This window comes from Dermacentor albipictus, chromosome 9, assembly GCF_038994185.2.
Source record: "Dermacentor albipictus isolate Rhodes 1998 colony chromosome 9, USDA_Dalb.pri_finalv2, whole genome shotgun sequence".
Lineage (NCBI taxonomy): Eukaryota > Metazoa > Arthropoda > Arachnida > Ixodida > Ixodidae > Dermacentor > Dermacentor albipictus.
In genome coordinates this window covers 132,636,825-132,658,660 of record NC_091829.1, presented here as the reverse complement: position 1 = coordinate 132,658,660, position 21,836 = coordinate 132,636,825, and the positions used below count along the sequence as shown (strand labels likewise).

At 47.3% G+C, this 21,836-nt stretch overlaps 1 protein-coding gene across 14 annotated transcripts in view; it reads right to left on the bottom strand.

Moving 5' to 3' along the window:
- Positions 1-21,836, bottom strand: part of LOC135915563 (receptor-type tyrosine-protein phosphatase kappa-like) — a 682,443-nt gene that overhangs the window by 283,569 nt on the left and 377,038 nt on the right. For 12 of the 14 annotated variants that reach the window (XR_011508500.1, XM_065448678.2, XM_065448676.2 and 9 more), the window contains one exon: positions 491-645. The exons of the other annotated variants lie outside the window; for them this stretch is intronic. Coding sequence is in view for 11 of the 12 variants with exons in the window: in XM_065448678.2 (XP_065304750.2) it covers positions 491-645 (155 nt within the window). In the remaining variant the exon portion in view is untranslated. The remainder of the gene's footprint in view (positions 1-490; positions 646-21,836) is intronic. 14 annotated transcript variants of the gene reach the window in all.

Genomic DNA, 21,836 nt, shown 5'->3' with positions numbered 1-21,836 from the left:
GGCCTTTTCCCTGCAGTGGGCGTAACCAGGCTGATGATGATGATGATGATCCAATGATTTATTGCGTCAGGGTAAAATACAAAGTTCCTTGCAGATGACTGGGTGATAAAACTGCGGTTTCAGCGTGAAGATGGGGTGGATTGAAGAGAGAACCTTGGAGTGCAGATGGTAATGAAAGCAGTGAGGCAAGCACAGACGAGAGACGATCCGGCGGGAGGCAAGCGGTAGTAATTAATTTTTTCGCTTTAGTGCGGCTATGCTAATTTCGCGAAAGTCGTGGGAAGCCGAGCAGCGCGATTTTACATTGCTTCTGTGATACAGGCAAGCGAACTTATTTTCGCTTTTAGGGAAAGCAATATGGAAGAGCATGCCATTAGAAATAATCGAGGATCACACCAAATGGGTCTTTTTTGGACGTACTCTTATTGAATCCGTACATATAATAATTCAGTTGCGTACTGTCATAAAAAGTGTTCGCGGCGTCTCCCACCTGCAGTGTAGAAGGAGCGGCGCTTTGCTGGATGGTGCGTGTGCCTTGGCGAGCTCGATCATCTCGACCAGCGACAGCGGGTGGGCCGGCACGCCGTGGTCGGGCCACGCCGTGAAGTGAAACTGCTTCACCACACGCTTGGACGCCGCGCCAGACTGCGACACACAAGAGCATATCACCTTACATGGTCACTGACGGCCACCAGGCTCTGCCACTCTCCATAAATGCTTCTCCAGATACTTGCTACTAGGTCTGCCTGCGCGAAGGGCACGACAGTTTAAGCCACTGCTGGGGATTTGTGGCCACAGGCTACAAGTGCTAAGTTGCTGTTCTCCTATTCCTTCCGCATTGGAATGGCCGACAGCCATGCTTGCTACACCTGCGGCTGCGACAAGGCGATCGCACACCTCCTCTGCGACCATTCACGTTATAATGTGCCAAGAAAAGTGCTCGTGACCGCGCCCGAAAGACTGGACAATTGCCCCTTCACAGAAGACAAAGTTCTAGGACACTGGTCCACACGGGTTTCGGCTCTCAAGACTTTAAGGGCTTTTCGGAAGTTTTTAAGGGCCTGTGAATCGTGCGACCACCTCCGACTGTTGTTGCGCGTAGCATCGCGTTACTGCGTGAATTTTTTTCGTTTTCTTTCTCTCTTATAAGAGAGAATTCTTTCTCCTTTCACTCCCTTTCGCCCTATCTCCAGCACAGGGTCGCCAGCCGATATTTACACTGGGTAACCTCCCTGTCTTTCCTTCCCTTTTGTCTCTCTTGCTGTTCTGCTTTGCTTAGCTGTGCGACGCATTCCTCGTGCGCACGTGGTCACTTTGTCCTACCAGCGGCCATCCAGTTACGAAGACAAGCTATCCACGTCGTGCCAGCTGCCAAGCCACGGTCACGGCCGGTGGCGCTGCCTTCGCTCATTGCTGACGCTAGCGTTGCTGACGAGGCCACATCGGCAGAAAAGCAGCGGAACGACATGGAATCTCCGCGATTTTCGGATCTCCTAACGTGATGTGGCTGTTTCATTCAATGATCACGCTAATCTAGTGTTTGGCTGAGCACGCCGCTTCAAGCGGCCACGCAATCGACTGACGGAAGGCACGTGTCCTTGCCATGGAATAAATCGACGCCTTTATCTTGAGTCGCTCATGATTCAGACTACGCCACACACTCTGAACGGGAGCGATGGCAATCTACCGGCAGTGTATGCGCGCTGCCTGCGTCACGTGTTCAAGACTACTTAAAGGAGCTGATCGAACACCTTTGTTTATTTTACCTGTGAACAAGGCTCCCATGTGGGAGCCGAGACATTTTTTTTTCTTTTAAATTTTACTTTGCTCGGCGTGCTACTCGGCCGGGCCCCTGCCACAGAGCTCCAGGTGTCCGGTCCGCAACGCCCGATTTCTACTACTGCTAATCAACAGGTGCCAAACCTGGCCAAAGAGCCTCCTTCTACTGACGAGCGCCAGGAAACAACACTCCAAGAACGGACTCACTTGTTTCCTGTTAGTTTGGCTTCAAGTAATCATGTTCCCACCCACAAGTGTGCTTCGAGAGGACGAATTAGACGGCTTCTCGTTGCGACAACAGAGAAGTACAGACACCCCCGCAGCAAGAGGTACGTTGCGAGATTCTGCGAACTGACCCTGCTAAGTGGCCGGACATTATTACTGACAGCTTTCGGAGTGCATGCCTTGAGAAAGGGTGATTGTGTTTTGAAAATCGGGCAGATTTTCCGTCTTTCGAAAAGCAATACAAAACTGAGAAACGCTATATGTCACCTCATATCTTTTCGTGCGAAAGGCTGTAAGTGGGGAGGCGTGCGAACGACACTGGTTAATTTTCTCGGAGTCCAAAGGTTCCGTTTACTGTTTCATGTGCAAACTATTTTCTATTTCAGGCAACTCCAGTGCTTACACCACGCACGGCTTTTCTGATTGGAAAAGAGCATAAGAAAAGGTTTGCGCACACGAAAATAGCGTCGAGCACCGGAACTACGTGGCAGCATGGCTCGCGCGCTCCAACTCGAGCAGCACAATTGACAAGGTGCTGGTTAAGCATATTGTCACTGAGACCGCTTACTGGACAGAGGTGTTGAAGCACGTAGTCGTTGTAGTTAAGCTTCTAGCTGTGCGCAACCTAGCGTTTAGGGGCAGTGAGGAGATTTCTGGTTTACCGAGAAATGGCAATTATATGGGAGGGCTTCAGGCCATCGCCAAGTTTGATCCCTTTCTAGAGGAGCACATCAAACGCTGCGGGAACAAAGAAAAGGTTCAGCCATCTATCTCTCAAAAACCATTTGTGATGAATTTATCGAGCATATGGCAAAGGCTGTCAAGGAACGTCTTGTTGACGAAGCGAAACGCGCAAAATATTTCTCTTTAATTGTTGATTCGACTCCAGACCTCACTCACGTTGATCAGCTGTCCGTTGTTTTACGATACTACTTAAATGGGAATGTGTGCGATAGCTTTCTTGGATTTGTTCCAATTGAATCGCATACATGCTTGTATCTTTTTGATACTGTGATGTCCCTCTTTTCGACAAATGGTATCTCAATTGATGATTGTAGAAGCCAAGCTTATGATAATGCGAGTAATATGTCAGGAAAAAGGACTGCAAGCTCAAATCAAACACCTGAACGAATTGGCAGTCTATGTCCCGTGTGCTGGTCCTTCACTGAACTTAGTTGGCGCGTGTAGCATTGACAGTTGCCCTGAGGCAGTCAAATTGTTCACTGTAATTCAGAGACTGCATGTGCTCTTTGCTGCCTCACCTAAGCGATGGATGTATCTTTTCGACAGCGTGGGCGCAACTGGCCAGCAGCTTGTTTTGAAAAGTCTCTCTGAGACCAGGTGGTCAAGACTCTCTCAATCATGTAAGGCCATTCTGAAAAATGTTAATGCAGTTTTGTGTTGCCTTGAAGCTATATCAAAGAACGAGGAAGAATACGGTTACACTAGGAACGAAGCGCACTATCCGTTCAAGAAAATGACAAAACTAGAGACTGCATTCATGGAGATTTTCTGGAGTGAAATCTTGGAGCGCTTTGACAAAACGAGCGCAGCACTTCAGAAACCAGGCCTAGACATTTCAACTGCTGTAGACCTGCTGAGCTCTCTAGAAGGCTTTGTTAATTCTTCGCGACCTCTCTTTGATACCTTCGAAGAGAGAGCACGCACGCTAATTAACAGTCGATGTTATCAGGATGAGGGCAAACGAATCGTTTTGAGTAAGCACCCGGACGGAAAAAGCGATAGTGCGCCACAAGGTAGAAAAAAGCTTATCGTAGAGACTTACAATGTTTTACTTGACAGTCTAGGCTCTGCTTTGCGAGTGCGAAAGGCTGCCTACATTGAAATCTGCGAAAGGGTCGGATTCTTCAAATTGCTGACAGAAGTTGGGAACGAGGCCTCTCTGGCACAGCAGGCTGAAAAGTTGGTGAAAATCTACAAAATGATTTGGAGCCAGCAGTTTCCGCTGCAATCGTTCAGTTTGCGAACATTCTGCACAATTCTGTGTGCCAGGACATCAGTCCCCTGGGAATAATGAAGTTGCTGCACGAAATAAAGCTTATTGATGTGTTTCCGAACCTTTCTGTTGCTTTGAGAATGTACTTAAGCATACACGTGGCAAACTGTGAGACCGAACGATCGTTTTCTAAGTTGGCGCTGATAACAAATCACCGGCGTTCGAGCCCCCTTGACGACAAGGTGAACTCGCTTGCTATCATGTCCATTGAGAGCGACCTCCTCCGCGATCTATCCTTCGAAAAGACTATATCTTATTTCGCCAAAGCGAAGGTGCGAAAGATGCCATTTTAAAAGAGGACTGTTTGCGCTATACATGAATAGTTCCAATAAGTTCGTTGTGTTGCCTCCCAGCCTCCACGTTGCCAGTGAAATACTGAACAGTGTAATTCAAGATATGCAAATCTTCGTTGTTCGTCTCTTGTTTGTTGTTCTTGTGATATTTAGCGTGCTTATAAAGAACTATATTTTTGATGTTTTTGATCATACCGCGTTTATTTGGTGTCGTCCTTGTTTATCTTACCTATAACGAAAATATTTTCAAATAATGTTTTGTAATTACAGTTGGCAAGCTTCATCTGTATTCCAGTGCATTTTTATGGTGTTTCTATTGCCTTGAGTATTGTATATATCTATTGCATATTTATAGAGTAACGCGTATAACAATTACTGCAGTCTGATGCTTGAATTGTAATAAATATGTTTTGCATACAACCATGCGTCTTCCCACAGAATTAGGCTTAGTGATGCAAACAAAGCCTAGTTTCACAAGGATCGACATCTGAGCTGTGTTGTCTTTTCTTCGTTCTTGTTCGTCTTGAGTGCACTAAACGTTCCCTTGAAGCCTAGCTTTTGCTGAAAACCGAATGCAGATCAATCACAAAGTGAACATATGTGTTGGTGTTTACATCAGCACCAATTTCAAGCAATTTTTGTTGTTTTCTTTATAATAATAATAATAATAATAATAATAATAATAATAATAATAATAATAATCCCGTTGATGGAACGTCGTTCTCATTAATTTGGTGGAATTAAAATGAAACATAGCATATTTCCAATAGCGTGGCAGGCGACAGGGGGGAAGTCAATATAGAGAAGAGGGCCTGCATGCGCATTAGCCCAAGTCCCCCATTTTTTTTAACCGGCCCTGCACGGCAGGAGCAGCAAACAGACGTTATTTGAACGCTTGCAATGCAGTGACAAACTGCCACTAATCTGCACCCAGGAGGAGACATTGATCGGCGAGCGCATTTTGACTGCTCCTCCGTGCCACTGAAGGCGGCCAGACCGTGCCAGTCTTTTAAGTAGTGGCGCCGTTGTGACGTTGCGTGTGACGTGTTGAAGAGAGCGGCGTGGCTGGTCTCATGGCGGTGACGACAGCAGAAGCCACACTACACGGCTGATGTCGACGAAGGAAGCACTCATGCTGACGATATCTGGTAATCAGCAGCTCGTGGTACCGAGCCTAACGATCCGCCAAAGAAGAAAATCTGCACATAGAAGAAGGAGACGTTGAGCGGCGAGCGCATTTTGGCGGCTCCTCCGTGCCCACGCTAGTCCGAAATTTCTACGGGGTACAGCAGCTGCTCGCACATGACCTTTGTATCACGCCGCTTTGCCACGCGCATTAAGTGGTTTTTAGACATTAACACACGTGAGAGCGATCACATATCCACTTACTTTAAGATCGACGGGATGTCTAATACTCATCCGCCTAACACACGGCGAAGAATAGATAGGTCTGTGGTAAAAAACCTACCGGAGGACGCTTGTGAGGAGAATCTCTCCTCTGGATGCAAGAAACTATTAAAGGCGCTGACTGCTATGTGAACGTTTTTCTTCTTAAACAGAACAGCACAGCTTTCACGGGGACAAGCAGGGAGAAACGACACGGCCGCTGCTTGTCCCCGTGAAAACCGCGCTGTTCTGTTTCAAACATGTCTTACCAACTCACCCAAACGTCTGTTTTAACTATGTGCACGGTCATGTGCGCACCGAAGCATTCGCAATTCGAAATTCGACCTGGAGTTGGAGCGACATCATGCGATTCGTCGTTGCGCCGAAAGAACATACCGACGCACGAAGTCCATTTGATATCTAAGGACAGCGTGGCGCACTCAAAAAATTGCAACATCGCATATAAAAACTGGAATCCGAGCTATAGACAAAAGATTGTGCCTCCTGACCTCCGTAAGCCGTTGCCTCAAATATCGAGAACTGTGAGAGGACTACATTCTGTTCCGGAAAAACGTTTCCCTTTAGAGGCCCTAGCGCTCTTCCACCACCGATGTAGCAGAACATGTCTGTGCTATGATTGCAGGACAGTCAACAGGCAGAAGGTCCCTTGCTTTTAAGTACGTTCCAAGCGCACAGAATTCCCGCATGGATCTGCTGGTCACACTCAAGAGCTCGACGCTGCACTTATGTAATCAACCGTAATCACAGGCCCAGATATATATATATATATTACCGTATATTGGCCACATCGGAGAAGTGACGCGAAATGCACTGCCGCACATCAATGAGTTCTGGCAGGACGGTAACATTCCTCAAGAGTGGATGATCCGTCGTCTGGTACCGCTCCTCAAACCTGTCAACCTTCCTCAACAGGTTACTCCATACCGCTCGATCGCGCTGGCTAGTTGCATTGCGGAGGTGATGGAACAAATGGTCCTCGCCAGACTTGAATAGTACGTTGAACGTTATGAAGTCTACCCAGACACCATAGCTGGCTTTCGACGTCACTGATGCTCCATTGACAACGTCATTGATTGGGTTAGGTATGTTCAGCGTGAGAAGGCGCGTAGGCGACTTTCTGTCGCCATGTTCCTCGGCATCGAAATAAGATATGACAATTTTCTTCATGAAGCTGCATTATAGGCTCTGGAAATGGTTGGCCTCAGTGGTCGACTCTGTCGTTGGGCACGCAGTTATGTATGCGGTCTCTCTTTGAGAATAGCAAAGACGGCCTCATTTCCAACACTATACATACACCTTGGAGTACCGCAGGATGATGCGTTGAGCCCACTACTATTCAATCTCGTGCCCACTGCTCTCACTGAATGCCTACGAAATGCGGTGAAGTTGTCCATCTATGCCAATGACATCTGCGTCTGGCAATCTGGTTTGACGCGCCCTCAAGTACACGCAAGGCTGGAAAAATATGCGACGTTGGTAATGGCGTACCTTAGTCAACAAGGTCTCAGGATTTCTCCTGAAATATGTGCATTGCTGGCATTTAGCTGGAATGCAATGACATTCTGTGCCATATCCATCGACGGACAAAATAGTGTCACAGCCTAGTAGGAGACGGAAAAGCCGGTGTATAGGGCGTATAAAAGCACTTTATCAGAGCAGTCAACGCGACGTCGTTGTCGTTTCTGTTTCTCTACCCGCGCGTTATTTCAGCGCCGTTTTCATCGCCCGGCACATACCCTCGGCGACCATGTGGGATGTGGCATTTTTTTTTTATTTATACACATACCTCACAGGCTCCCACTGGAGTATTGCGTGAGGGGGATAAGAGAAACAGCATGCAGCGAAAGCAGGAGTAAATAGCTAACAACAAATCGCACAAGTGAAAAAATTCAATAGAAAGACGCCGATTAACATCAAGCAAACGAAGAACAACAACACTCTGGACGATCAGAAACGCGCATGGCTCATCGAACTCCTGGCAAAGAACTGCAAACGCATGTATATTTATAAACTGCTTGCACGGAGCGAGAATGACGACAGTCGAGTCACATGGTACAAATGAAACGTGTGCGCCTAACTACGGAATCAAATTTTTTAATGTTTCTCTAAGCGAGTCCAGATTATTAATTTCAACAATGTGGCTTGGAAGATCGTTGAAGCTGCTATTGCCAGAGGTAATGCAGATTTGTTAAATGCATTTGTGTGGCCAAACACGTGTGAAACTGCGTGCGTTATATAAGCGGCGAGATGTGCGAAATCGGCGGGAAAAGGGTATTGTAGTTGCGTGTTAACTGTGAGTGATTTTGTGCAGTAAGAAAAGCAGAGCTATCATCCTTCTAGATTCAAGAGATGGGAGTGATAGTAATTTCTTCATAGTAGTAACGCTAGAATGCCTACTGAAATCTTTCGCGATGAAACGTGCGGCACGGTTTTGAACGAATTCGAGATAATTTAATAAATATTCCTGATGTGGCGACCAGATGGCGGAAGCGAATTCGAGCTGAAGATGAACAAAGGTTCTGTACGCTATTTCACGAGTGGCTGAAGGGGTTTCACGTAGGTTTCGTTTTAGGTAACCAAGTGTGTTAGTTGCTTTTGCTGTAACATGTTTTATATCGGCCTTCCATAATATGTTTGATGTAATATGAATACCGAAATACTTGTAGCAGGGGGTGACAGTGACAGCACTATTAAGCGAGTAAGTGTAAAGAGAGTTATAAATGCAAGTCGGCCTAGTTGGAACAGATTCTTCCTAAACTTTTTGTGCGCAAACAAACCAGGACGAAGAAGTGCAGCAACACAAGGACGAGCGCTTTCTAACAACTCAGAGTTGTTAGAAAGCGCTCGTCCTTGTGTTGCTGCTCTTCTTCGTCCCTGCTTGTTTGCGCACAAAACTTTTAAGATAACGAAAGTTAGTTTTATTTCAGCTGATGGTTATTAAATTGCATTTTCCCGTATTTAGTGACATTTGCCATAACGTGCACCAGTTTGTAATATTATCTAGATCTTTTTGAAGTGATGTGGACGACGGGTGTCTTAATTTGGCCGTAAACTATGGAATCGACAGCAAATAATCGGATTACTGATGTTATGTTGGATGGAAAATCATTTATGTAGATGAGAAACAATAGCGGAACCAGCACGCTGCCTTGAGCCACAGCAAATGACACATCGGCCAAGGAAGAAGAATGAATGTCAGTAAACGTAAACTGTTTGCGGGATGTGAGGAAGTTCCTTATCGATGATATTCTAAGGCTGCTTAAATGTAATTATGATAATTTGGCCATCAATCTAGAGTGGGGAACGCGATCAAAGGCTTTGGCAAAGTCAATAAAGACACTATCAATCTGGAAACCATTGTCTATGTACGTGAATAGCTCGTTAGTGAATTCGATTAGTTGAGCCTCACAAGAAAGCCTTTTCCTAAAACCGCGTTTCTTTGGATAGAAGAAATTGTTAGCTTCTAAGTGCTGCACAATATTAGATGCTATGACATGCTCTGGTAATTTACATGGAATGCTTGTTAATGATATGGGTCGGTAATTACTCATCTTACTTTTATCGGCAAACATAAATATGGGAATGATTTTCCCGATTTTCCAGTCACATGGTAGTTCCCTTGTGGAAAAGGATTGCTCAAAAATGCGTGATAGGATGGGGGCTGTGTATGCGGATGTATGCTTTAAAATTTTACTATCTGTACCGTCAACGCCAGCGGAGGTTGAGACCTCTAGTGTTTTAATTAGAGATGAGATGCCGAAGGCATCAATCTTTATTGGTGCCATATACCTGTAGTTTACGTCTGCGATTGCGGGAATAGTAGAGTAATCCTCGCGTGTAAACATCGAGATAAAAAAATTATTAAAGCAACATAGGATTCTTCTGAAATAGGCGCTCCAGTATTGTTTTGGAGTGAAATTCGGCCTAAGTCTTTTCGAGGAGAAATCAGCGCGCAGAATTATTTAGGGTTATGTTGTATCATGGATTGGAGGTCATGTGAAAAGAACTTGTGCTTAGCGCTACGAATGTTAGAGCAACAATCTTATTCGGACTCTCTGCTTTAACCACGCCACTGGGGTTCGTTGCCGCTTAGCAATTCTGAACAGGCATCTCTTTATTTTTTAATGAGCGTAGCCTCCTGTGATACCATGGTTTTGAGCTATAACCGGAAGTGAATTAGCGGAATATGAACATGTGTAAGCTGCATTAGTGTTTCCTTAAAGGGTTTCCAGTTTTTCTCAACAGGTCGGGAAACCAAATTAAGTATAAGCGATCTGTAGAAATTCTCTAAACCTATGCTAATGGCAGTGAAATCAACCTTCTTATAATTAAATGTGCTCTTAGGTGTCGTAGTGCATTTGTATAAGGGTAGTTCTATTGTAAGGTTCACGAGTAGATAATCACTAAAACCAGGCATCAAAGAAACTGATGCAATTGTTTCAGGGATGGATGTGAAAACGAGGTAAAGAACATTATTGCCACGGGTGGGTTTCTCAATCATTTGCACTAGAGAAATGTCTAGTGCAAGCGCTACGAAATCGTTGGAGTGTTGGCAGGGTGACGTTAGGTTAGCCCAGTGAATTTAGGGACAATTAAAATCACCAAATAAGAATATGTTAGCTCTAGAAAATTTCGTAGTAATTTCGCAAGGATTTTCATACAAATAAGACGTCAACATTTCTGTGCTGTCTGGTGTCGATAACATATTCCAAATACGTTCTTAGAATGCGAAGGTGGAACGCAAACCCAGGTTATTACAAGTGGGCGTGAAATTTCAAGTGAAAAGGCAGTAATGTTTTTTTACGGCTATCAATACCCCGCCGTCCCTTCTTCCATCCCTGTCTTTTCGATAGATGCTGTAGTCAACTGATGGTTGCAGTATTTCGTCAAGAGTGATATCGGGGTGGAGCGATGTTTCTGTGAGTAGTAGAATATCACAATTGCTGGTTTGTAGATGCAAGCAAACTTCGACACGTTTTGGGAGTAAACTACGCATATTCGTGAAAGATATCGAAATCTGCGCTACGCCATTATGGACACTTTGGATTACGAGGTGGATGACAATCTGATGAGAATGCCGGCCTTTGAAATTGCTATCTTGACGATTGAATAACGCTGTAAGTGTCAGCGTAGTAAGTGAACACGGTATTCTCTATCCGCAGTGTATCGACGGCTAGCTTAAACGAGACATTTTTGGACTTCGCCAATTCTATTAACTTGCCTCTGGCTACTCGTGTTTGCAATGAAAAGTCTTCGCAAACACCAAAATTTGTATTTTTGAACTTATAACATTTTCAATCACTCTTTCATTATCCTTGAAGAAGGTGAAGTTAGTAATAATCGGTCTACATTTACTAACTTGATATTTGCCAAGACGATGGCCATGACCAGAATATGGTGATGGTTAAGACGATGACAATGACTGCACGGTGGACTTGCGAAGATTCAATTGTAACGCCAAGCTCTTTTGAGCGAACATCAATGACTTTGCCTTCTGACGCTGACCATGTTTCATTGGAATCGACGGGGATGCCATAAAAGAGGAGATTACATCGCCTTAGTCGATTTTCCGTATCATCGCATCTGGATTCAATAGTCTTAATTTGCTCAGATATTGTATCAATAGCTTCAGACGAGCAGAGTGGCAACGCACCTTAGTTACTTTTTTTTTCATTTGCCCCTCCTTTGGAAAAAAAGGCATCCTCCAGATGCACCAACCTCCGAAGGCAGTGCACAGACGGTGCAAAGTTGAGGTCACTAGGACAAGTATGGCTTCATACAAAGCACGTGCACAACCTCGGGCAGATGCCGCCTGCGTTTGGAATAGTTATGACTGTCGGGGACAACTTCGTAATTCACATCGCTGATGCGGCGCAGAACTGTATACGGCCCGAAGTATCTTCGCAGGAGCTACTCAGACAGTCCCCGCTGAGGAATAGGTGTCCAGACCCACACCTGGCCACCAACGTTGTATGTGACGGGTCTGTGCAGAAGATTGTAGTGTCTGGCATCGGATTCCTGTTGTTCTTGGATTCGCAAACGCGCAAGCTCCCTGGCTTCCTCTGCGCGTTACGTAAACTCCTCGGCACCAGTCTCGTCTTCACCAGACTCGTGTGGCAGCATTGCGTCCAACATTGTTGTCACATCCCAGCCGTAAACGAGGTTGAAAGGTGTCAAGGATGTTGTCTCTTGGCGAGCCGTGTTATGCGCAAATATAACATACGGTAAAATCTCGTCCCACTTCTTGTGGTCGACGTCGATGTGCATACTCATCACGCCGCCAGAGTCTTATTCAAACGTTCGGCCAGCTCATTGATTTGGGGATGATAAGCCGTGGTCTTTCGGTGACTGGTACCACTTAGTCGCAAAACGGTGTCCAAAAGCGCAGCCGTGAACGCAGCATGTGTGTCTGTTATGAACACTGTGGGAGCACCATGCCTTCGGAAGACGGCTTCGATGAAAAATCACGCTGCTTCAGCCGCTATTCCACGTTCAATAGCACCTGTTTCGGCGTATCGAGTAAGGTAATTTGTGACGACATTATCCATCGATTACCGGCAGTAGACAGTGGAAACGGACCTAAAAGGTCCATGTCAGTTTACTCGGACGGCAATTGCAGTATCTGAAAAGGATGCACCAGTCCAGCTGTCTTGACGCGTAGGGCTTTGCGGTGCTGCAAATCCAGGCATGTCTGTATGTAGCTTTTCACGATCGACGTAAGTCTCTGCCAGTAGCTTAGCCTAATTCTTGCCAATGTGCGGGTGTAGCCCAAGTGACCAGCGATTGGCTCGTTGTGACAGGCATGTAGGACTTCGTCGCGAAGAAATGTGGGAAGGACGAATAGGTAGCTGCTGCCACTAGGTGAAAAGTTCTTTTTATAGAGAACGTCATGGCGCAAGCAAAATAAAGGCAGCCGTCTGGCGAATAAGTTCGGCACGCTGCTTGTTCTTCCCTCTGAGTAATCGAAAAGAGGAACCAGTTCTGCATCCTCGCGTTGTTGGCGTGCAACGGCGGCAGTGTCTAGCACACCTAGAAAAGCCGCGTCATGATCGTTGCAGTCATCAACTGCAGTCTCTACAGGAGACCGAGAAAGGCAGTCGGCGTCGGTGTGTCGTTTCCCCAATTTATATACGACCGTGAAGGCGAACTTTCGGCGCCGAAGACTCCAGCGTGCAAGCCGACCAGCTGGAGCTTTTAAGTTAGCCAGCCAGCAAAGTGCATGATGATCACTGACAACGGTGAAACACCGACCATACACATATGGCCGAAATTTCAGGATGGCCCACACCAATGCGAGACATTCTTTTTCTGTACTGGAGTACTTAGCCTCTATCCTTGATAACGTCCTGATGGCGTATAAAGCAATCACTCTTTCGGTGCCATCCTGCCGCTGTACAAGCACTGCGCCAAGGCCGCCATTCCTCGCATCGGTATGAAGAATCGTCGGAGCGTTTTCATCAAAGTGTGCGAGCACGGGAGGCGTCTGCAGCCGTTGCCGTAGGTCGTGAAATGCCAGTTGCTTGTCGTCACCCCACACGAAGGGGACATTTTCTCTAGTGAAACGCGTTAATAGCCACGCGATGCGCAAAAATTCAGCAATAAACCGTCGGTAGTAGGCGCAAAGGCCCAGAAATGTCGTACGGCCTTTTTATCGGATCTCGTTGGGAAATTAGCGACGGCAGCGACTTTATCAGGGTCAGGTCGGACACCTTCGCGATGAACAACGTGACCGAGAATGGAACTTCTTGAAAACCAATATGGCACTTTTCATGTTTAAACGTGAGACCAGTTGAGCGTGTTGCTTCATAGACCGTTTTTATGGCACCGTCACACTGGGGAATTCGGCGTCTACAAGGAACGGAATTCTCCTGCCGCCGAAATTTGCGTCGTGCACACTGCTTGCCCACAGCGCCGCCGGAACACGATATAGAGCCATCTACCATTTAGGACGCTCACCTCCAAGCAAGCGTGGGATATTCCGGAGGTTCCCGCGACACGAAACTAGAGGGTACTGGAATGGGGGAGTGAGTCCAGCGGACGGCTTGGCAAGCGCCGATGGTGTTGCAAAAAACGCTGAAATTGCTGCGGCGCTGCCGTCGCCTCCTCCTTCAGCGCCGCCTGTTTCGGCAGCGCCCATTGGCTGAAGCGAGCTCACAGGCTGAGTGGCTGTCGTCTGCTCGACGTACCATCGTTGTCGTGTCGTTAGCATTGTTTCCGTCGCTCTTTCTCCATTTGACTGACTGCAATTCGGCGGGGAATAAAATCACTGTCCCACCACCGAGAACCAGAACTTGATGCAGCAAAGTGAAACGGCTCTGAAAGCTACCTGCAGCTGCGGTAGGGTCTCCGACGCGACAAGCGTCTGACCGGCGTGCGGAGCCGCTCACTCAGGTGAAGGCGACGGTGGCGCCACAAATTTTCAATAAAGGAATCCTCAGCGTAAAGTCCGCCGTGGGCCCACTCTCTCTTTCCAGTACACCCTACCGAAACTGCGCAGTTATCTCTGCTCGCAGAGTTCACGTGTTTTTATTTTGGCCGCTTCATCGCTGCTAACCAACGACAATGAGAAAGTAGCTTAGCTGAGCAAGAAGTGTTAGCACTGCTAGGCCTGCTGGCAAACACCCTTCTGGCGTTGCGTGACGCGTAGAAACATTCGCCGAAGAGACGAGGCCACCGGCGCTGGTAAGTTCGTCCTGCTCTGCAAGAGCGCGCAAAGCTTGATCGCGCCGCCTTGTCATGTCGCGCAGTCCTTGTGCTTCACGTGGTACTTGTCGAAAAGGACGGGGTTGTTACGCGCCAATTCGATGAGCATTTGCGACGTCGCGACGCGTTGGAAGACTGCGATGTGACAAAGGAGTCGGGCTTGGTCGCCATCTTTTCAACTGCTGTGTCGCACTCCGATTTGTCCGCGGTGAGGGAATCTGGCGGCAGCTACCGCAAAAATCGGTCCGGGAACGATAGGAGCGGAAGGGGATATTCCGGCGTATCTCGCCGCCGCCAAACTTGGTACCGCCAGCTCCAAACACCGAATGTTCCAGTGTGAACGCGCCATTAGTATCCGTAAGTGTTCCTCGAACGTGGCGCAGAAAACAATCACGGTGTCCTGGTACACCAGGCAGGATTGCCATTTGAGGCCTGAGAGTACCGTGTCCATTAGTCGTTGAAACGTTGCTGGCGCATAACACAAACCGAAGGGAAGCACCTGAAACTCATGATGTCCGTCGGGGGTCACAAAAGCCGTCTTCTCACGCTCTCTCCCATCAACTTCTGTTTGCCAGTAGGCGCTTTTCAAGTCCATCGACGAAAAGTAACGTGCCTTTCATAGCCTGACCAGTGAATCGTCGATGCGCGGTAGCGGATTTACGTCTTTCTTTGTGATCTGGTTGAGTTTTCGATAGTCGACGCAGAAGCGCAGGCTACCGTCCTTCTGTTTCACGAATACGACAGGCGATGCCCAAGAACTCCTAAATGGTAGAATAACCCCGTCCTCAAGCATCACCTTCACTTGTGTTTGTATTGCCTCGCGCTCTTTCGCTGCTGCACGATAAGGATTCTGCCGAATTGGTCTGGTGTCGGCTCGGTGACAATACGGTGCTTCGTGAGCGGCGTCTGGCTAACTGGTGACGAAGATGAGAAGCAGCTCTTAAACTCCTCGATGAGCTCAAGAAGGCTGTTGCGTTCGACGGGCGATAAGGTGGGACTGATATTGCTACGGAACAGCCACCACAGTGTGGCTGCACTGAGGGGAAAGAAGACGACGTGTGTGCCGGCGATATAGCATCGCCATTTTGGCCTCCGTTAGCTTCCTTGTAAATAAATTGTAAATAGCATTCAGCTTCAGCTACACGTAACATTAATTTGGTGGAGGTGGACGTTCCCCGTACCCGTCATGGAGCTTCGCAGCGGTCGCAACGGCGACAATGCAACTTCGGCTCCTGCTGGCGGCACTTCATCTACGCAAGCGTCTCCGCCCGCAGCCCCGACCTACGTCACCGTTTCCCCACCTCGGCATCCTGGTGTTTTCAATGGAGTCGGCAGTCCTGATGTTGACGACTGGCTGCGCTTATACGAACGTGTCAGCACCAGTCACACGTGGGATCCGACTATTATGCTTGCCAACGTTATTTTCTACCTCGACGGAGCTCCACTGGCGTGGTTCCAGACTCACGAAGAGGAAATTTCGAGCTGGGATCTCTTCAATGACAAGCTCCGCGACCTTTCTGGCGATCCGTTTGGTCGACAAGTCAATGCCAAGAAAGCCCTTGCCACACGTGTACAGACGTCGACCGAGTCCTACGTGTCGTACATTCTCGACGTCTTGGCCCTTCGTGCCAAGGCTGACCCGAACACGTCTCAGGACGATAAGGTTAACCACGTCCTCAAAGGCATTGCTGACGATGCCTTCAATTTACTAGTGTTTACAAAGGTCACCAGCATCGATACCATCCTCAAGGAGTGCCGCCGTCTCGAGCATGCTAAAAGCACATCACGCCACTTCCCAACACAGGCGCTACATCATCCTGTGACGACCTCTTCCACCAGCCGTCGCGATGTGACAACTTGACCCGCATCATTCGTCGTGAGGTCGAAGCGGCACAACCGACGGCCCCTTCATTCCCGTTACCTGATTATTCTCCGGTGACAATCTCCTTCATCCAGGCCGTCGTCCGTCAAGAGTTGTCCAACATCGGCCTGCAATCCATTCGTTCCGTACGCTCAGAACCTCTTTCTCCACGCCCGTGCCCACCCCGCTCTTCTTACTCCTTATAAGGGCAGCGCAACCCCTCCGAATGGCGAACCGTGGCCGACAAGCCGATCTGTTTTAACTGCCGACGCATTGGACATGTCGCTCGCCACTGCCGCAGCCGCTGGACTTCTCCGACGCGCTATTCTGATTACCACCCTCGTACCTCTAGCGCGTCCTTTTCCTTCGCTCCTGCTATGCCCGCCCCATCATCTGACCCTGCGACATCTTTGACACGAACCGCTACTCCCACTCGCCTTCTCCCTCCCGCCGCCAATCTCGCTCGCCCCAGTCACGCCGTGCACCTTCTCCGACCTACTCGCCGCACCCCCGACCGGAAAATTAGACAGCGCAGCTTCTGGAGGTGAAGCTGCATTGACGACATTGGCACAAATCCTCGCTTCAACTTGCCCACGAACAAGAATCTTTTGGACGTTCTCGTCAACAATGTTCCTGTGTGCGCGTTGATTGACACCGGGGCGCATGTGTCAATTATGAGTGCTGCCCTTCGCCGTCGGCTCAAGAAAGTCCTGACGCCTGCCCCGAACCGAGTTGTACAAGTCGCCGACGGAGGGACTGTCGCTATTGTTGGAATGTGTTCTGCCCGACTCACCATTGCTGAGAGACACACAGGTTCTCTTCACCGTCATCGAGCATTGCCCTCACGAAATCATTCTCGGTCTGGATTTTCTTGCCAATCATTCTGCCCTCATTGACTGCTCGGCCGGCTCACTTCGCCTTGACTTGCCTCTTCTTGCCGACCCTGTGGACCCGCCTCCAAGCCATTTGAGCTGCATGGATTCCATTCGCCTACCGCCTTACTCTGTGACACACGTCAAATTGTTGTCCTCACCAGCTGTACCTGACGGCAATTACGTGGCCGCACCTATTGAGCGAATGCGATTTGAGCATGAGCGAATGGATCCAGGTAATGAATTCCAGTCTTCGATTGAGCGGGGAAAGAAGCTGAATTTGAACATGTTAGTACGTGCGTAGTAGGGTATTAAGTTTAGGTCATGATGTCTTCTCCTTGATGATCCCGGCGTGAAGTTAATGTAACTATCATTTGAGAGCCTAACTGAAGAATTGACAATGGAGTGCAAGAATTTTAATGAGTCGACACGGCGACGAGAAGAGAGCGTGCTTAGGTTCAAGGAAGAAAGTGCTAAAGAGGGCGAAAAGTCTCGATCGTAACGATGACATATAAATCGCGCAGCTTTTTTCTGTATAGCCTCTAGTTTAATAATTTCTAGCTGCTTATGCGGGCTCCAAACTACAGATGCATAATCAAGAACAGGGCGGATTAGAGATTTATACATCAGTAGCTTTGTGTCTTTAGAAGATCGGGTTAGTGTTCGCCTCAAGTAACCTAATTTTTTTAGTGCTTTACTGCATATGTAGTCAATGTGTTTGGACCATGACATGTTATGCGTAAAAATGGCACCAAGATAGTTATACTCAGAAACCTTATCTACTGTACGGCCATTGGACGAGTAACTGAAACGGGAGGAGGAAGATTTGTTGCAGAAAGACATCAGAACGGTTTTATTGAAATTAATGTTCATTTGCCAAGTGTTACACCAATCGCCAAACCTAGAAAACGACTCTTGAAGGCGATAATGATCATTAGAAGATTTAATCACTTCATATAAAACGCAGTCATCAGCATAGAGACGGATGTTAGAAGAGCAGTGAAGTGGAAAATCGTTTATGTATAATAAAAAAAGGAGTGGCCCAAGGACGGAGCCTTGGGGCACACCTGATGTCACATCAACAGTAGCGGAGTCAGTCGAACTGTAAGAGACGAACTGGGAGCGAAATGAGAGAAAGCTTAAAATCCAATTAACCAAATGAGGGTTATTCAGTACAGCATTAAGTTGAGCAATAAGTTTAGAATGTAAAACGGTGTCAAATGCCTTCGAGAAATCTATAAAAATTGCATCGACCTCGTTGCCTACGTCAAGGTTAAATGAAATGTCATGCGTGAACTCAACTAGCTGCGTTAACGTGCTAAAACCGCGCCTAAACCCATGTTGCTTGTTAGACAATAAATTATTTGATTCCAGAAAGAGCGTGATGTGCTTATGAATTATGTGTTCCAACATTTTGCATGACTGTGACGTCAGTGAAATTGGTCTGTAATTCGACAAGCACTGCTTAGCTCCAGATTTATAAAGAGGGAGCACTTTGGCTAACTTCCATGAAGAAGGTACAGTAGAGGATGATAAGGACTTTCTGAATATGACCGACATATATTTTGATGACCACAACGAATAACGAACAAGGAACGCATTGCGTATCCCGTCCGGACCAGTGCATTTCTTAACATCCAGGTTTAATATAAGGTTGAGGACGCCTTCGCAGTTTATCTCAACGTCACTGATTGCTTCAGAAGAAACTATAGTGGTAAGTATCGGGATAAAGTTGTTATCGCAAACAAACACGGATTGGAAATACTTGTTGAATGCATCGGATATCACAGCCGGGTCGTTGGTGACGTCGTTATCTATTCTGAAAGAAGTGGATGAAGCATCGCGAGGTAAAATAGAAGACCAAGATTTTCGTGGGTTAGTTCTTAACAAATTGTGCAGGCGAACGCGAAAAAAGAAATCCTTGGCATTTTGCGACATAAGATTCAGTTCTTTCTTTGCCTTAACATATCTATCCAATGCCATGGGATCAGTGCCTCTTCTGGAACGCCTTAACCTTCGAACGCGACGGGACAAATACAAGATATCGCGAGTCATCCAAGGAATGTTAGAATTTTTTTTCTTAGTCTTAATGGGCACAAAACGTTCGATACATGATTTGACAAGACGCTCAAAATAATTAGCAAGGCAGTTGACGTCCTGGTTGTCTCCAAGTGCACTCAACGTATCGAAATGATGAGATAAGGCATCAGTAATGTCAGTAATGGAGTTGTCGTCCGCACGAGTGAAATCAGGGAAACTGGTAAACGTGTAGGGGGATTTAGAAATTGGACAGGAGAGTGACACTAAGACGCCTTTATGGTCTGAAATACCATCAATTACGTCGCAAGAAAAGTCACGTTCGGCTAGGTTAGCGCTTAAAAAAACTAAGTCAAGGACGGAATTTAATCTGGTTGCACTAGGAACAACCTGGGTGAGACCAAAGAACAAGGAAATGTTGATTAGTTCTTTACAAATAGCTGTGTCGCGACCGACTGCAGACAATGACGGCCAGTGGATGCCAGGGGCGTTGAAGTCGCCCATACAGATAAAACTCGACGACGCAATGTTGATCTCGCTCATGAAGTTTGAAACAGCATGAAGAACATCAAGAGTAGAGCCGGGGGGACGATATATAACACTAATCACAATACACCGATTATGAAGATAAATTTTACACCACACGGATTCTGTTTCTGGAGGAGAAGGCAAGACTGAGAATCGTATATCCGACCGGATAAGCAGTGCCACGCCACCACCAGTACCGCTAACTCTGTCTAAGCGCACGGCAACAAAACCGGGTGGAGTGAACTCAGATTCATAGATACCATTGTGCAGCCAAGTCTCTGTGATGCCGATAACAAGGCGGAAATGAATAGATATAAGAGACAATAAATCAGGGAATTTTTTAACAATACTACGAGCGTTTATACTCAAGACAACAAGGTTCTCAAAACGATCAGGATGAATTCAAGAAGTGGATGGCACGGAAGTCAAATGGCCAGACTCAGAAGAAACACGTTGAGCGGGTGCCATTACTAATGAGTTCGAACTGTCATCCCAGTTATAACGAACCTTGTTAATGAAAGCATGATCGTATCTCAACTTCACAACAGAACCGCTGTCCCGAAAAGAGGCTGATGCATCCCAGATTTTTTTCCGAATTAACCAAACCCTAGAAGAGAAGTCTTCTTTAATCACGAAATTCGAGCCCTTGAGTTTTGAAACGTTCCTAAGAACCTCGGTTTTGTCGCTGAAGTTAGAAAGTTTAAGAATGACGGGACGAATGTTACCAGTGCGTGCTCTACCGAGCCTGTGGCAGCGCTCAATACGAAGGCAGCTAGTATTCAGGTGCTGAGTAAACACAGATGAAACTGCAGTCATCAGGGTGGTAGCGTTTTCATCCATTACTTCAGAAATACCGTGTATTATCAGATTGTTTCTGCGAGAATGGTTTTCAAGGCTATCATTTTTTAAGACCAAGTCCGTTACCTTAGTAGTCGAGGCATTTATTTCAGCACGTAAATCACGCAGTAAACTAGTCTTTGGACATAGGAGTGAATTCTAGTGCATGAACACGTGACTAAAACATCAAAGCGACGCGCGACTGACTGTTGAAATGACTTAATTTCCGCAACATCTCGTGCCAACTGAGTCTGGCCCTCCAATAATTTAGAGAACATATCGGATACCGAAGGGTCGTTTTTATCATGGCTATCAAAGGAAGGGCGAGCATCGTCATTCTCATCGGGAGCAGAACCGGATGCACGCCTACACTTAGACCGAGGGCCCGGGCCAGGGTTGAGTTCCACATCTCCGCTTAAGAGGAGACAACTTGCGCAATACAATGCATGTGAACAGCAGGATTAACGACGTTGTGGGCAAGGGAGCAGCAGCAGAAAGCGATCATCAGATCGGATACACTCGGTATCGGAATAGTAACATACCTGCATGAAGAGCAAGCAGCGATTAAACATCGTGCCGGTGCCGCTGCAGCCTAGCCCACTGAAGAGTCGATCCACGCGCTGGACATTTATACCGGCGGCTGCTGACGTCACAGACCGAGAGTTGTCGATGATTGGCTGATCAAAGGACAGGGCATCGGGGTGGCTGGCATGCTGTAGCTTGAAGTGGGACATACCGAGGTAATCGCTTATGGTAGCGATAGCGCAGTTCTTGGGCAAGCACTCGATGACGTCCACGTGCTCGACCGCCAAGGGAGCCAAGTCAGACGAAGCAGTTCCAAGCCATGTGACGCCGCGAAGGGGGGTACAGCAAGGAAGCCGGAGCCTTCCTGTAGTCCCTAGGCTTCTCCTGTCGTACTTGTCAGAAAGAAGGATGGAACGTGGCGTTTTTGTGTAGATTATCGCCACTTGAACAAAATCACAAAAAAGGACGTGTACCCTTTGCCACGTATTGATGACGCTCTAGACTGCCTGTACGGTGCCACTTATTTTTCTTCTATCGACATACGGTCCGGATACTGGCAGATATCCGTCGACGACATGGACCGAGAGAAGACTGCATTTGTTACCCCTGACGGCCTTTATCAGTTCAAGGTGATGCCGTTCGGCCTCTTTAACGCGCCCGCCACCTTCGAACGAATGATGGACTCTTTGCTTCAGGGGTTCAAGTGGTCCACCTGTTTGTGCTATCTGGACGACGTCATCGTTTATTCGCCC